The sequence below is a fragment of the Candoia aspera genome, chromosome 16 (assembly GCF_035149785.1).
Source record: "Candoia aspera isolate rCanAsp1 chromosome 16, rCanAsp1.hap2, whole genome shotgun sequence".
NCBI lineage: Eukaryota > Metazoa > Chordata > Lepidosauria > Squamata > Boidae > Candoia > Candoia aspera.
In genome coordinates this window covers 8,865,913-8,883,309 of record NC_086168.1, presented here as the reverse complement: position 1 = coordinate 8,883,309, position 17,397 = coordinate 8,865,913, and the positions used below count along the sequence as shown (strand labels likewise).

At 47.6% G+C, this 17,397-nt stretch overlaps 1 protein-coding gene across 1 annotated transcript in view; it reads right to left on the bottom strand.

Annotated features, from left to right (window-relative positions):
- Positions 1-16,462, bottom strand: part of PAPPA (pappalysin 1) — a 118,565-nt gene extending 102,103 nt beyond the window's left edge. Inside the window, exon 1 of the mRNA XM_063316193.1 lies at positions 15,970-16,462. Coding sequence (XP_063172263.1) covers positions 15,970-16,462 — 493 coding nt within the window. The remainder of the gene's footprint in view (positions 1-15,969) is intronic.
- Positions 16,463-17,397: the final 935 nt, after the last annotated feature.

Below are 17,397 nucleotides of genomic sequence, written 5' to 3'. Positions count from 1 at the left end.
GTATCAAATTTGCAGCAGAACGCTTGAAAGAGCAACTATTCCACAAGAACCTATAGGAAGCTTTCATCTCTGCAGCAGAAAATAATTAAAAGAGACAGATTTGGGTTAACTATTTCCATGGTTCATGCGACTGAATAAAGTTGGGGAAGATCTACCCAAGTTATTTCCAAAGTCGGTGGAGATTTCTTGGGCTAGTGTCTGTTTGATACAGTTATAACTACCAGAAGGGCAGGTTGTGTGCTCCTCTGGGCTCACAACTCTCCCATCACCTTTGTCCACATGAATCTTAAATAATTCAGAAGTTAAAACCATAAAGGGAAAGATATTCAACTTTTGTTTCTGCCACTGTCATTGGAAGCAGATAGCCTATGAATAGAAGAGAGCCCGTATCTGACCACAGTCCTGAAGAATGACTCCTTACTAATTTCAAAAGGAGGTCCTGCCCATAAAGTACTTCTGAATCTTCTTTGTTTCAGCTTAAACCATTGTTATACCATGTTCTTAGACAATTGCCCCCAAAGCAATGTCATTCTTCCCTCTACAATGATTCTGTCTGTGCAGAAAACAATACAGTTTTGTAAAAGATTCATTACTCAACTCTTTCCATGCGTGATAGTAGTATCATGGGGGGAGAAAGTTGAACCTTATGTTACAAAGATGGGAAGTCTTGATTCATTAGGAAAGTCAGACTACATTGGCTTGCAAGCCCCTTCTATTTCCAATCTAATCTTGAACGTTCACAAAGGCCAAACAGGATTCAGCACTGCTTTTTAGGCTAAATGTCTAGATTCTCCTTCCATGATATCTAGCAGAAATTAACTTTCATCCATATGTCATGACATTCTGTCTTAGCCCATCCTTACCTCACAGCCCTGGCTGCTGTTGGTACAAATATGTGGGATGACACCAAGATGATAGATGGTTCAGACATTTTAGAAAGGGGAAGGAGAAAGTGAGCCATGCACTTTCTTTTCTTTTTTGTCAACAGCCGTGTGTTCTCTCATCTTGTTCTAGCATTGGCAAACTCGTGACCTTCAAATATTTTTGTCTACAACTCCCACAGTTCCTTGCCAATAGCTCTCCTGGCTGGGACTGATGAAGAGGGTCCAAAACATCTAGGAAGTGCCAGTTTGCTTATCCCTGATTTAGCTGTTTTGAAGAATTATTGGCCCTTTCAATCTTAGGAGATTTTGGAATGTTTGTAAACATTTCACAACTCCAACCACAGAATCAATGGATGGGGAAGGTTTCATTTCAGCCCGTGGAAACCAGACCTCTGAGAATCAGGACGATTGAAAAAGGGCTGAAGGCTCTGTATAAATTGTTGGGGGTTTGCTGTCTGCTTTTTGTTTTCTCGAGTTTATCAAAATGGCTAAAAAGGACCCCACCACCACCACCGATTCTACACACAACGTGCTCCATCATCTCAATACAACAGCTTTACAAGTCTACAATCATGCCCATGTGTTATTAGTTAGTCTATCAAAATATATGTGCATTCTTGCAAAGGAAAGAGTTGCTCACATTCTAGCATTGATGTGCTAAATAGAATGGGGAATATATGCTTCCATGTTGACATGACTGTCATAAGGCATCTATTTCCACAGATTTTAGTGGGAGTTCTGATGCTGTTAAATATATGGTGGAGACAGTAGCAAAAGTAGAGAAGACTACTGCTTAATGCAACAACATGCACATGGCAGGTCTACGTGCCTGCCTGAACACAAATGTTGCAGTAGAGAAAGCAGACAAAGTGGTGGAAATGACATCTTGCTGCCTGGTAGAGATATGGAATAATTTGAACTTCCACCAAGCTTCGAGAGAGGCATCAATCTAGCACCAACTAGCTCAGGTGTTCCCTAGTGGGAAAGAATAGAGGCTATGGAAAGTTGCATTCAGACAGTGGCCCTTAAGATTCTTTTGAAGCCAACGTTGTATTAAATAAACCAGCATCTAGCAAATTAATGTGTTACAAATGGCAGAGTAATCTATATTTGGAAAGAAGGGAAGGTCCCCAAGCAATTTTGGTTAACCGCTGTGAAGTCATTGATTAATTTTTTAAGAGTTGTTACCTGTATTTCAGGGTTGCTGTAACAATCCCAAGGAGGAAATTATGTATGAGTGGAAAGGCTTTCTACATTAGGACAGCTGTAAAATATCAATAGTTATAAAATTCAGAATAGTTTATTCCTAAAATCTGTAAGAACGCTGTCTTACTAGTAGGGATAGTAAATTGGCCAGAGCTTTTATGGATCTACACATTTCCACCCAACTAGAAGGCTTAAAGGATACACTACATGCTTTTGTTTTTCCTTTCCCATAGATGGATAGATGGAAAAAAGAGGGAGAGAAAGAAAAACAAATAAATGAAGGAAGAAATATGAAGCCAGGTGGGAGAACTAAAATTTGTTCAGTCCAGTAATACAGACCAGTGAATGCCCTTGAGTTTCCATACCGACTACTGTCCTATCAGCCTTCTTGCTACTGTTCCTCCTTCCTCCTTATCTCCATCTGCAAACCACTTCCATTTGTATACAGATTATCATGGTCCCATCCATCAGATCAGTTGGTTCCCCAATAAAAGATAGTTTAGAAAAGCACAAGATACATTTTAATACAACAGTATTACAAATGCAAAAAAAAAAAAAAATGGCAGAAAAGGGGCTGAAAGAACTTCATTTAATAAGGGCCATTCATATCCAGAAAATCTATTTAAATTGAATGAAGAAATAAACCAATCTTGCAGGGAAAAAAAAGTCAAGAAGGGAAAGGTGATATTTGGAGCAATGGCCAATTTACTCAAGAAACTGCAAAAAATGTAATTTTGAAAAGGTCATGTCTGAAAACTCACATGAGAAGAAAATCAGGGAAGGAAGGAAGGAAGGAAGGAAGGAAGGAAGGAAGGAAGGAAGGAAGGAAGGAAGGAAGGAAGGGGGAAGGGGAAGGGGAAGGGGAAGGGGAAATGGATGGAAGGAAGGAAGGAAGGAAGAAAGGGCAAGGGCAAGGGCAAGGGGAAGGGGAAGGGGAAATGGATGGAAGGAAGGAAGAAAGGGGAAGGGGAAGGGGAAGGGGAAGGGGAAGGGGAAGGGGAAGGGGAAGGGGAAGGGGAAGGGGAAGGGGAAGGGGAAATGGATGGAAGGAAGGAAGGAAGGGGGAAGGGGAAGGGGAAGGGGAAGGGGAAATGGATGGAAGGAAGGAAGGAAGGAAGAAAGGGCAAGGGCAAGGGCAAGGGGAAGGGGAAGGGGAAATGGATGGAAGGAAGGAAGAAAGGGGAAGGGGAAGGGGAAGGGGAAGGGGAAGGGGAAGGGGAAGGGGAAGGGGAAGGGGAAGGGGAAATGGATGGAAGGAAGGAAGGTTACATACATATTTTCTATTGTTTGGCTAGAAACAGCCATTGTACACCCTATAGCAACAAAGCTACAATCCTTGACACTATTCCCACTATGCTACATTGCATAAAATACAGTACATATCTCTGAAAATACAAAGTTGCCATACATTAAGTCCAGGATGGTTTGTTCTCAGCACTACCTTGAACCCAAGACTGAAATTAAGATTTTCAGCATGCAAAAACACATGCTGGGACACCTTGCTTTTTCAGCAAAGTTTTTCAGCGAGGACTCCATGACACTACTGCTTCAACTGATGGAGTAAGTGACCAGTCCTTTGCCTACTGGGCTGGAGAATGAGGAAAGAACTCAAGTCCTTTTGAGGGATTTCAACTTCTGGGTTTCAACTTCACATCAAGAGCCACCAGTTTTCTCAGCTTGCACAACACATTGAACCAGAAGCTACTTAAATAATTTGAATTCATACTTGCCCTAAGAGTAGAGAATATTTGTCTCACAGGGTTGAACTGCTGGGTTCTGGGTGTTCACTGGCTGACTGCATTCTTGCTGATGTTTCCATATCAGGCTAAATAGCATCATCAGTCCATGAAGTTGCAAACTCTAATCTCCCATGCATTGATGATGCTACCCAGAGTCAATTCCCATGAGATGGGGGGCAGCTATGTAAAATTGACTAATAAATAAATACTACACATTTCATCTTTCATGCACATGGCTCCTTCATTTATTCCTACAACAACCAACCTAAGGGAGAATAGCTACCCCTTGCCATTGAGTGAATATTATGGTCAATGGAGCTGTGAACTGGTTCTCCCTGTTCCCTGTCCCATGCCTTAGCTATTACTTCATCCAAGTGCTTTGATTGTCCGTGGCTTCAAGCAAAGTCCTTCCTGAGGTCCCACTACCAAGGTACCATTTCTCCAATCCCAAGTCCGCCCTTATAGGTTGGAGGCTGATACGTCTCCCTCTGCCATTACTTGTGTTGGGCATGGAAGGACACCATGTGTCAATGGAAGTGCTCGCTCAAGAGTCAACCCATCCTGTCCCACCTTTGCACTTCACAGCAGATAAACCAGATCAATGTTACCACTGCAAAACAAATTTGTTTCCCTACTTGGCCATAAAAGAGCATCCCACTGGCTGCCTGACGTCTTTTAGGAGTTGCCAACTGGCTGTTGCAATCCATTTTAGGGTTATCTCTGATCTGAATCTCCCAATTTATCAGGAATTGGGAGTTGGAGAAAGGTTCATATTTATGGAATTTACTCCCAGTGGAAAAAGGGACGCGGTGGCGCTGCGGGTTAAACCGCTGAGCTGTCGATTGGAAGGTCGGCGGTTCGAATCCGCGTGGTGGGGTGAGCTCCCGTTGCTCGTCCCAGCTCCTGCTCACCTAGCAGTTCGAAAACATGCAAATGTGAGTAGATCAATAGGTACCGCTTCGGCGGGCAGGTAACGGCGTTCCGTGTCGTCATGCCGGCCACATGACCACGGAGGAAGTGTCTTTGGACAAACGCCGGCTCTTCGGCTTTGAAACGGAGATGAGCACCGCCCCCTAGAGTCGGACACGACTGGACTTTACGTCAAGGGAAACCTTTACCTTTACCTTACTCCCAGTGGATGACTGGGGGGGGGGAGGTGGGGAGAGAGAGAGAGGAGGGAGGGAATGTGTTAGGGAAGAAGAATACCATCAACTCCTGTTGAGAATGTATGACTGAATTCATACAGGATCCTCACCTAGATAAAAGTGCAGTGCAGTTTGTGGCTTTGTGCATTGTGGGAATGCAGTTATTGTATTTCCTGGAGAAGATCTTTCTCTGTGGCCGCTAGGAGTCAAGAACATAATCAATCCATCTCATCAGCCATGGGTTGCATTAGCCTGCTGGGTAATTCAAGCCTGGCCAAAAGCCTTAACAGGATTTGTTAGCTTGAGCATCATATGATATTTGCACACATTGCTGTGTTCCCTTAACCTTAATTGAGCATATTGCGTGAATGTATGCAATACGTGTATAAGACTTGGAAGAGACATCATAGCCATCTTCAGGTATATAAGGGGAAGCTACAGAGAACAAGGAAAAGAGCTATTTTCCATGACCACAGAAACAAGGACCAGAAATAACAGGTATAAATTGCAACTAGCTAGATTTCATTACATAGGTAGGTTGTTCCACTATTGGACAGATTGTAACATCAGGACGTTTTTTCCTTATATTTAATGAAATCTAGCTGGAAGAGGAAAAGATCAGAAAGGTCACTTTTGTGGAAGATTTAATTGGCTTTCCTACACATTACAGAGAGCTGGACTAGATGACCCTTGTGGTCCCTTCCAGCTCTACAATTCTATGTGCTACTTTGCAGCAGGGGCTGGTGAGGTGTCAAGAGTAGACACCAATGTACTCACAGATGCCTCTCCTTCATGCCTCTGCCAGCCTCCAGCATTACCATGACAAGAATGCCTCTGCGCCCCCAGTGGACATAAAAGCATTCTTAGAAAACAAAACGGGAAGGTGTCTCCAGTAAGTAAAGTGTGCCTGTGTTATTTGTGTATACGCTGTAGGACAAAACAAGCAAGTTATTAGGAAGGCAGCTAACTAAGGGAACAAAGAATCAAATCCCCATTCAGCCATGAAAATGGGCCAGGCACTAAACAGCTAAATTTGCTTTTCCCCCCCTCCCCTCCATTCATCCCTTCTTTGCTGGGGAAAGTAAGGAGAAAAATCATGTATGAAAATTGCTGGGTGACTGATGGATGCTATGTATTGCAACTACCCTGACAGCAGGAGCTGTTTGATGGAAGAGTAGCCTGCCCTGAGAAACTGTGAGAGGTTGGTCTGGATGACCTCTGAGAACTTTTCCACATTCTATGCTTTAATCAGCGGGAGACAAAGGCTGTTTTCACACAACTCAATTAACAAGATTGAGCAGTTAAACTCACAGGATGTGCTTGGCTTGGTTAGCAGTAACCTCAGTTTGTACGTGGGGTGGGTGGGTTGGCACATTGTGCAGATCTAACCACTCATTAGTTCATGTTCAGTGCAATGCATAAGCTTTGAAAATGGGTTAATACAGAATTAGTTGTCTATGTGGCATAGATGCAGCCAAAGAATGAAATTTAATTTCAAAGAACATATGGGGGGGGGGGGGAGAAAGGAAAGAACTATGCTCAGAAACTATGCTCAGAAAACTCCACCATTAGTAAGCACTTCCATCAAACTTCTTCAGAAAGAATCCCCAAGAAATGCAAAACCTGAGAGGGACTTTTGCAAAGGCTCAGAAAGGGGTGAGGGATGAAAGGGAGATGTCAGAGCAAAACGGGCCCGCCTTGTGGAATTTCAACTTGTTTTTAAACTGCCGTTGGGGCGGCAGGTTGCCTGGTTGAAATGGGCAGCATTTAAAAAAAAAATCCTGCAGGTGGTTATAAAAATCATTTTCCATGTGATGGGAAGGGGGAGAAAGAAAGTGAGTTCACACCAGAGAGATGCTTCCATGGATGGGCGGGCAGCCAGCCACCTTCTCTGTCAAGGAGATTCCTGTAAGAAGATGAGCCTGTAAAACTCTGCAACAGCCCAGCTTTTCAGCAAGCAAGAGAATATATGATTGCCTTGAGAGGTCCACAACTTGCCTCTTCCCCTTTCAACTTCGGGGAGGATTGGGCTGTTTGTGAACCAGGAGATGGGACCATCTCTCCACCCTGCAATTGAAAACAGGAGAGCAATCCCATTTTGACCTTATTTTATTTCGAAGGAGGTGAGCTGCCTACACTGGGAATCCAAACTTCACGTGCAGGCTTCTTAGCCAGGAACGCCAGGGAACTTGTCCACAGCCTGATTTTTAACAAGGCAAATGGGAATCCAAGAAGTGCAGGATAGATAAAAAATCCATACAAGTTATCTCTGGAGAAGGACTTCCTGCTGGCAGCTGCTGAGCGTGCAACACACCCAATTTAAATAATCATTTACAACACCACAAAGGTCTTACCCTAACTGACAAGGGGTCTCCCCCGCACAGGCTCGGTTTTTCCCAGCAACAGCTGTAAATCTCACACGGGTTTCTGCTCCCTCTTTCTGCTTGCACACGCGCTCCAGGGAGATGCAGTTCACCTTCGTCCTACCCCTCCTTAAACATCCAGAATAATTGAAAGCAGAACTTGGGGCTCAGGCTATGTTAAAGGATGCTGTGCACCACCCAAAAATGCTCCATGGAAGGTCTTTTATATGATGGAAATTCACCTCTGAAGGCCAAAATTATTTTACTATAGGTCAGTGTGCTTGTTGTTCCTTTTCCATGACTTTTCATGATGAACAGCTCTGGGCAGGGGACACACACCAAAGAGCCCAGAGGCTAGGCTGTTGCACAACTGCCCATCAGAGGCTTTTGAGAAGACTTGAACCGAGAGGACCTCTCTCCGAGGAGATTCTTCAGCCATTAGACTAGATGCAAACAGAGCAAGCATCTAGAGTAGCAAGGCACAGTAGGTGGGAAAAAATGGGGGGGGGGGGGCTAAGATGTTCCACCAAACAGGCCAACTTCCTGACCACTAAGTGTCCAGTGGTCAATCTCTGGAGACAGAATGATGAAACCCAGCCATCCCGACCAACTTCATCCATGGCTTCCTGCTTAATCTGTCCCTTATGACAGAGAGAAATCCTGGGTGGGTTGAAGACTGTTGGACAAAATTTTGTCTGTTATCCCTCTACAGCTTCCTGGCTGCCTCTGCTCCCAGTTCTGGAAAAAGCAAGGGACCTTGGCTGGGGAGGGGGGATTCCTTGCTGAGATCTTCTCCTGGGAGTGGCTGGCCTCTAGAAACCAAGGAACCTACCGAGTGACAGAGAAATGGCGGCAATAGGATGTCACCCATTTTGTTGGCATCCTGCAGCTTCCTTGACTCTTCTCCACTTCCAGATCCGCTAAAATCCTGTAGGACTTTCATGCAGATGACTTCCCTTAGCATTGACCGGAAGCTTCAGAAGCCAGGGATGATGTGAATTGTTGGAAAGCTACAGTGGAAGATGGCCCTTATAGACACCAAAGGATTATACAGTGGAAAGCGGGGGGGATCACACACACCCAAATACACAAGAATGTCCCACCCCATCTATGAGAGTTTTGCTGCATTTATTTTTCATCAGACCAGTATGGCACTGAAGCAACACTTTGTTATAGTTTAACTATAGTTGCAGTTTACACATGCACTCAAAACATTTTCATTGCTCTCAGCAACGGACGACTAGGGATATCAGTTATATATTCTAACAAATGGCCTATTGACTAGGCTATGCAGTTAGTTCATTGTCATGCATAATGAATATTATATACTGTATGCATGGGACAGGTGGCATATCAACATTGGAGGAAAGCCTCAACAACCGAGCAGAAGATCCTTTCTGATCCCATCATAAAGTCTGCCTCTTCCATTGCAGGCAAAGTCTGGTCCTGTTTTCATGGCCATCCATCTTACCTCTCTGAAAGCTTTAGGGCAGAGATATATGCTCCTGCCAGTTCTGATGGGGGGCATGGTGGGGGGGACAGGCTCAAGTTCCCAAACCCTGATGTCAGAATGCCTTGCCTCCTCTCTCCAAAGAGCTAATCTCGATGCACAAGGTAACAAAAAGACAGAAACAAAAAAATCAAAGTTATCAGATCCCTTCTCTTTGCTTCGTCAAGCTACGCAAACAGATGAAAACTTTGTCAAGCAAGAAGGAGAGAGATAGTGGGGGAGAGGGAAGATGGATCCAAGGACAGAAAGATAGAAAGGGAAGGAGCATAGAATAGGATGATAAGGTAGGAAAAGAGCAAATGTGGAAGGAAAGAAAGCTTCAGGCATTTGCATCCTAGAGCTGGATAACAACTCTGATTTCAGTGGTGAAGGGGGATCACTTATCATTTTATGTGGCTTCAGATTAAGGCTTGCTGCCCATCACGCTGGGTTACAGTCTGCCTCTTAAGTTCCCCAAAGTTTCTTTTGCCTGAGACAAAAAAGATTCTGTATCTGTTATCTCATTCTTTCCAAATTTTGAAGGGAGTGCTTTGAGCCTCTGCTACCACAGCAAGGTCACAAACATTTGACATACTCATCTCCATCACTTGGCAGACTCTCTGGCTGTTCCATTGTCCTGATATGGGGGGAAAAAAAAAAAAAAACAACCCAGTGGAAGAAGTTCTCTGTTTTTTTTTGTTTTTTTTTGGATTGGAGGCAAAGGTGGGAAACCAAGATGCTGCAGAGCAGTAGAAAGAGCATCTCGTTCCACTTTTATGTTCCACAACTCTTCATCAATCTGCACAATGACAGAAGGGGATATTTGGCAACATTTTCTTCTGTTTTGGAAATACTAGCATACCTGTTATCATTCTGCCTAAAGGGAGGCAGCTCAAGATGCTGAGTGTTGACAGGTCCCAAATTCAGCTGCTGAGCCCTTTGAAAGCACTTTCCTCTTGCACAGGAACTATAGCTTTACTTAAGTTTTGGATGCTGTTCCAAGGAGTCTACCCTCACCACCTCACCTTTTATCTTGTTCTCCACAGGGAATAAAACCTTAAGAAAACACAAGACACTTCTTCTCAAAGAGGGTTCTAAAAGCTGTCCAGAATGGGTGGGAAGGAGCCTGCAAGCAGGGCAGATCTGGGGGAGCCCTCAGGAATTCACCTCCCCTTCTTTTGGGCGCTCAAATAGTTTGGTGAAAAACTGCCCATTTGTTTGGTGGGAAACAACTGGATTTGTTTTGCCTTTAGGTGGTTGGGGTTTTGGTACCCACTGAAATGAGAAGGGCTGTGTTTCACCAAGTCAGAAGCTGCCTTTCCAGTTAGAAGAAGGGTATATATAGAGATGAAGAGCCAAGGATTGAAAAGCCTGGATCTGCTTAATTTTTCCCAAACAAAAGGGCTTTTGAACACCCAAATGTGCTTGAGCAGAAACTGCTGATGGGATTTGCTCGAGAAATTTGCAGCTAGAAACAAATCCCATGAGCTAGCAACTAGCATCCCATCAACTAGGCAACAGCTAGCAACAAATCTGGTTAGTGAATTATTTTATTTTATTTATTTTCTATCCCGCCTTTATCTAATACTGCTTCCTCCTATTTTTCCCACAACAACAACCCTGTGAGGTGAGTTGGGCTGAGAGAGAAGGACTGGCCCAAGGTCAGCCAACCAGCCCTCATGTCTAAGGCAGGACTAGAACTCACAGCCTCCTGGTTTCTAGCCCGTTGCCTTAACCTTAACCACCCAGAGTCCCCCTTTCTTGGGGGAGATGGGTGGTAATAGAAGTTTGAATAAATAAATAAATAAATAAATAAATAACCACTAGACCAAACTGGCTCCAATTATTAATTATTTAATTAATTATTAATTATTAAGAATTAGCCCATTCTCTTGGCTTACATAGTGCCTTGGTTCCTAATTCAGTAAGGAAAGCTTTCCTTTACACTGCATGCTAAGACAAAGAGGAGGAAGCAGCATCAGCCCTAACCAAGATTAACCCTGGTCAAGTTTAGTATGTTCTCTGACCACAACCACTGGGCCTTTAACTCACCTTGTTCAGGATACTGCAGGAACCCAGGCACTGAAAGTGAAACTTTGGGGGCCAAGTCTGACCTGAGCTGCTGAAACAGCATGCCCTAACTCACCCAGGTGTCCAGCCCTCCCTTCACCCGCTGCTTGGCTTTACTAGTGACAGCAGCTGATATTGCCCAAAGTCAATGAAGTTCCAAAATAGCTGTGCTCAGAGGCCGTGTGAAAATTGGCAGCCCCTTGCAGCAAAGGCCACCTATCCTCGGAGACAAGGATGACCCAGAGCAATGAAGAGGCCCCTGTTTAATAGCATTGTAAAATTAACTGTTTAGAAAAGCAGACACACACACACTCCACACTGCAGCTGATGGTGATGTAAGGACATTTCAATTTCAGAGCAGCAGAGAGCAAAACTTGTAAAAGTCCAAGAATGGAACACTGTCTCTTTGATCCTTTGCCACCTGGAAACTATGGAAATCTTTCAGTTCATCTGTTGTGTTTCATTTTTGTTTCCTTTAGAGAACACGACTTTGAGGCTTGATCCTGAGTTGCATTTACCATTCTGAGGGCTAGCTAGAAGGAAACTCTCAAGGGGGAGATCCAGTGCAGCTTGTAGAAAGGATGGCCCATAATTTCCGAGATGGAGTGAGAAATGCTGGTACAGTCTCCTCTAAGTAATGCAGAGAGGTTATTTGTCCCCATGAGATTGCAGCTCAGCCTTAATGTTGCACTTCTCCAAGAGAATCGGGGCCCTATGTTGGAAGAGACCTGCTTGATTAAAAGACAGGACAGACCCAACATTTACAAGCCCAGGACAAGGGTCCTCGCATCGCAGCCTAAGCTGCCCACTCACAGTATTCCCTCTGTAAGGCTGAAATATATTTCTATGTAAAGGATAGTTGTTTCTAATTGCATCTCCAGACTGGCATGAAATAGCATATCCGAAAATGGAGCAAATTGGTGCACTTTGGGTGGGCGAAAAGAAGAGGGATACATTTCCTTGGGGGGAGGGTGGCATGTAAGTGGTTATTCTGGGTAAGAAGGTAAAGATAGATGTTATTTCCTTTCTCAAGAAAGCCCACTGGATACCTTTGCTGATGGCACTTAAGCACCAATGGCAGTCATAAATTTGGTGCGCATCTGATATCCTTTCATTGCAGAGACACAGGAGAAATCTCAGAGAAGCCACTTTCATCACTGTCCTTGTCCTTCCTCTTTCTCCTTAATACCTTTCCTTTGGCATCATCTTTTTTAGATGCAAAAGCCTAGGGCAGCAAAATCTTTTGTAAACCATTCGGGAGGCGGGGGGGGGGACTGTGGGTGAAACATGGGGGCATAGAGAAACCCTAGACAAATCAATTAACTAAAAAACCTACATCCATCCTCATGGCTCTTATTTTTCCTCCTCCCTCCTTCTCCTTTTTTCTTGAGTCTTGCTTCTGTTAGATTGAAGCCATCTAAGGACCCAAATTTGCAAGCCATGGAGGAAGGTGGTTAGATGAAGAGCAGGGAGCATCCCTTATGTAGATGGTATAAATCAAGAAATAAACTGAAAGAGAGACATCTAACTTGGTGTGTGTGTGTGTGTGTGTGTTTGCTGTGTTTTACTGCTTTCTGAAAGTGGGTTGTCATAACTCAGGTCACAGGAAGAAAAGTAACTATGTCACCCTGAGTCAGACGATTGAACCATCTGATAAAGCCTTCTCTAATTGGAAGCAGTTTCCAGAGACTTTCCCAACCCGGCTCACAGATAGTAGGAATCAACTGCTGTGACCTTGCCAGAGGAGACCAGCTGCTTGGTCTCGGGACTCTGGCTTTGCAGCAAGCAGATCCCCCTTAGAACCTCTGCCACCCAGCTTGGGCATCCCAAATGCTCACCAGCCCCTTAGGAAGGGCGGCAAGTTCTCCATTTGCTTGCAGCTGCTGATCTGAATGAGGAGGGGGAGCCATCCCTTTTGGCAAGGGCTACTTTAAGAGACTTGCTCCTTGGCAGGAGTCCAGAAGTTTCTACATCCAGCCAAACCTGGCTTGGAGTCAATTTTCTCCCTCCCTGCAAGAACAGGGAGAGGAAGAGAGGGAGACACTTAACTTTCAAGGGGCTAAACAAAGGCAGAGGCCGATCCTAGGGACCCATCCGAGCCAGGGGCTGGGAGAAGATAAGGCTTTTGACACCACCCCTTCGTTCAGCAATGCCTCTTTCAGCCTTGGGGTCAGGAGAGAAAGGAGGACAGGATCCTAACTCCTGGGGAATGTCCATTTGTTCTCCTAAACGCAGGCGGTATAGAAAGGGAGACTCGGTGCCCCCAAAGTAAAAGGATGGCCATTGCTGGGGAGCAGTCAGGAAGCCCCTTTGTTTATGTTGCTTTTGCTGCTTCCTATGCTGGGGAGGGGGGGGGGATCCTGCAGGTCAGCCATCGGACACATTGAGATAAGGACTCACCCAGCAAGCAAACCAGTCCAGTCATTGTGTGTCTCTTGGGGTGGGGGGATGCAAAGCAACTAGAGTCTACTGGAGTTGGGTGGCCAACAGATGTCAATCAATCAATCAATCAATCAATCAATAACAGGGAAGGGAAGAGAGGAAAACAGCTGTTGCTGTGGCCACATTTTGCTCTATGTCCCTTCAAACCAGCAACACCCCCCACCGCAAAAAAAAGCAGTTGGTGGTCACAACTCCCATCATCCCCCACCAGTGCAATCGTGGCATGATGGGGTTGGCATTCCCATGGGCCTGGAGGGATTTCCACAGCAACCCCCATGAATAACGGCATTCCCAATGTATAGATGAGTTCTGAAGCCTGGATGGCTGTAGGTTATCGGTCCATCCTTGGATCAGCCAGGAAGGGCAGAGGAGAGTTTTAAAAGAATCAATGCATGGATGGGGCAGGAGGAAGGGGCAAGAGGGTTGAGTTTGGCAAGGGCCAAAATCTTGGTGGCCCTAGCAAAATTTGAACCCAAGTTTCTTCAGAGATGGGTGGGTGCTCCCCCTAATTACAGCAGGCCTCTGGAGGAAAAAAAATAAAAGTTAGACCTCCCCTGAATTGTCAGAAGCAAGACTATCCCACCTGAACTTCACCAACAGTCTGACCCAACTCTGCAGGGTTAGTATAGAGATACCGAAGGACACAGAGAGGGAACTTTTGCCAGCTTCAGCAACCCAACAACATTCTTCCACTTTCAGGCTCAGGACAATCCTTCAGTGCGATGCCAGCACACTCACGCAGTCTTCCCCAGAGGGCGAGTAAAACAGGATCCAAACCTGGGTGCACTTCAGATGCCTCAGACCCCCCCCCCTTTTTTTTTTAAATCAAAAAGTCTTTAGAGCTCAAGTTTGCACTTTTAACAATCCAACTACCAGAATGAGAGGGCTTGTTAGAAGCAAACAAAAGTTTTCTCCATGCAACAAGAGACTTACAGTTGCTAAATTGGAAGGAATCTCAAAAATGCTGAAAACTGTCTGCATATGTTTATGTTTAAATCCCTACACACAGCGGGGCCGGGCAACTCCTTGCACCTCAAAAGGTGTTCTCCAAGAGGCAGCACAGCTCCCATCTTCCTCAGCCTGCCCTAGAGAGGACGGTGACAATGGGGGTGGGGGAGTGAAGGGGGGGAGCCAATGCCGACAACAGAAGCGACGATTGGCGGGGATAATAACACCAGTAATGACTTGGTTTATTTGAACCTTGCCAAGCGAGATTTTGTTTGGGCACTAGCTCCCTCATAGCAACCCGGATTGACTTCTGAGTAAACGCGTTTCGCCCCGCACCTTTAAAGAGCCGCTCGCAAAGGTTAACCGTAATTGCAAGGAATTTGACAAAGCCGCGCGCCCAGAGAAGGAACACGGTGCTGGAGCGAAACCTTTGCAAATTGCTGAACAGCGCCAGACGGAACGCGGGCCACCCCAAGCGAAATCTTTAAGGAGATCGTCCGTCCCCGCTCCCTCCCAAACAGCCTTCTCATAAGCCAGTAACAGTAATAAAAAAAGCTACTTTCCCCAATACTCTCGCTTTTAGGTCCCCCACCCGTCCCGCTTAGGAATTCGCGGGGAGGGGAGGGGAGGGGAGGGGAGGGGACGGGCGGCTCTCCCAAACTTAACTTGACACTAATAAAGCCGCTGGTGAAAAACGAGGTTTTCCCCTCCCGGGAAAGAGGCGCGCGCGGTCTTGTGTGTCATTTGACGCAGGAGCCAACCTCACGCGGTTCTCCGGCGCTAACTCCCGAGTGCATGCAGACGTGCCCAAAGGCCGATCCGTGTCCTTGAAAACGGGGTCCCCAAGGAACGCAGGGATCCTCAAGCCTCAGCCTGACGGTCCTGCGCAGAAGGCGTGTGTCCCGAAAGGGACTCCTCTGCTTCTTCCCCCCTCCCCCTTTCCACTATTGAGGACGGCTTCGCTCCCGATTTATTTTCCCCAACCCTCCTTCGCCCAGTTCAGGCGCGCTTCCGAGCCTAGCGCCGTCCGCAGCTGCAGGCACTAGCTGGAAACTCCCGGACTTGCAGCGTCGAAGAGCAACGGCGGCCACAACTCAGGAAGGAGCGAGCCGCATCTGTTCAGCACACTCGCTCCCGACGCGGGCGCTGGGGGCAGGGCCGCAACTGGGGGAGGGGGGGGGCAACCGGGGCATGTGCCCCGGGCGCCGCGCTGGTGGGGCACCAAAATGAGCGCGGTGGGGGGCGCCAAAATGGGTGCGGAATCCATGTTTGCCCCGGGTGACACAGACCCTAGTTGCGGCCCTGGCTGGGGGGCACGGGGGCAGGCTCGGCGGAGCGGAGGGAGCCCGTGCTCCGGGTCACGCCGCGCGAGCGAGCTAGCGAGCGTTCGCGGGTTCGCCTTGGCCAATCTCCTTTCCCCCCATTCACAAAAACAGAAAGCCCGGGCGTGTGTACGACGAGCACAGCAGCACGTGGCTCTGTTGTTGTTGTTGTTGTTGTTGTTACAAAACGCCACCCGCCTCCACTCCCCCACAGCCACCCCACTCCAGACCCTCTGCGTCTTTCCCACAACCGAGGAGTCCCCAGGCGCGGGTCGAACCCCCAACCCTGCGCCCGCCAAGCCCGGGCTGCGCCCAATGGGAACCCGCGCCTCTTCCTTCCCCTCCCCTCTTCCCGGCTTACCTGCGATCACAGCCGGCGCCTTCTGCCCCCCCTCGGGCCGCAGCCATGCTTGGACCGTGAAGGCATCCCGGGGTATCTCCAGCTCCGCCTTCAGGCGCAGCTGGTCGCCCTGGCCGCGGAAATAGAACGCCCTGCTCGGGGCCAGCGGCCGGTCGCCCTCGCTCGGCCCCGCGGCCGCGGCCGCCTCTTCCTGCGCTCGCCTCCTGCGCCGGGGGACGCGCGGTGCCTCCGGCCCGCCCGCCGCAGAAGAGCGCCTACCCCGGGCTAACCTGGTGGCGCAGGTGCCTGGCGCGGGGTAGCGCCAGAGAAGCGCCTGCGGCGGCGGCGGCGGCTGCTGCTGCTGCTGCTGCCGCCGAGTCGCCCGCCGCGCCCGCCGCGAGCGCTCGTCCAGCCCGCATTCGGCGCCGCCACCGGCGTGGGCTGCCGCCGCCGCCGCCGCCGCCGCCGCGCACACAAACGCGAGAGGCAAGAGCAGCAGAGACCAGCGCCGCATCGCCGCGCGTTTTTTTTCCCCCCGGCTCTCTCGCAAGGCTGCCCGGGCTGGCAATTGTGAGCTCCTCCTCGCGGCTTTGCTCGCTTGGACTTCTCTTCTTCGCCCTTCTTGGCGACTTGCGCTTTTTATAACCCTTCTCACTTGCTTTCTCCCTCTTTCTCTCCCCCCCCCACCACCACAGCCGCGTCTGTCCCCCCCCCCCCGCTCAGAGATTTCTTTTTCACCCACCCTTCTCAAAATAAAATGAAATTTAACCGCCTCTCTTTCTCTCCCCCCTTTTTCTTCCCCCTTAAAAAAAAAACAGCTACTAAGAGAGTCCGAACGCGCACGAGATGCTCCGATCCATTTAATTTATTTTATCTCTCTCTCTCTCTCTCTCTCTCTCTCTCGGCCTCCCTCCCCACCACCTTTATCGCTCCCCTCCTTTCTTTTCCACTTAAATGAAAGAAAGAGAAGGGGGGGCAGTCAAGATGATGAGTAAACAAGAAACTGCTAATCGACTTGGGTTCTGGGGGGGGTGCACCTCAGGCGAGAGATGTCTCTCCCCCCCCCCCGCCAAAAAAAGATACCCACCCAGCAAAGAATAGTGACTAATCCATCACTTTGGAGAAAGCGGAGGGGATGGGGGCAGAAACAGAAGAGCCAGATTAGAGCCTTTGGCCCAAAGGGAAATTCTGAGGGAAATTCAAATTCAAGAAAAACCTCCCTCCCACTCCCCCCGCATTTGAGATCCCACCAAAGCACGTATTCCTGACCCTCCTGCCTTTTGGCCCCAAGAATTGCCCCCACTTTGTCGGGAACCCCCCCCCCCTGCTAGCACGGTCCCGCTTTTTATTTTTTATTTTTTCCCACAACCCCTAAAGAGTCTTGAAACTTGATGCTCATATATACATTAAAAAAAAAAAGCTTTCTCTTTCTTTCCTTCTCTTCTGCCT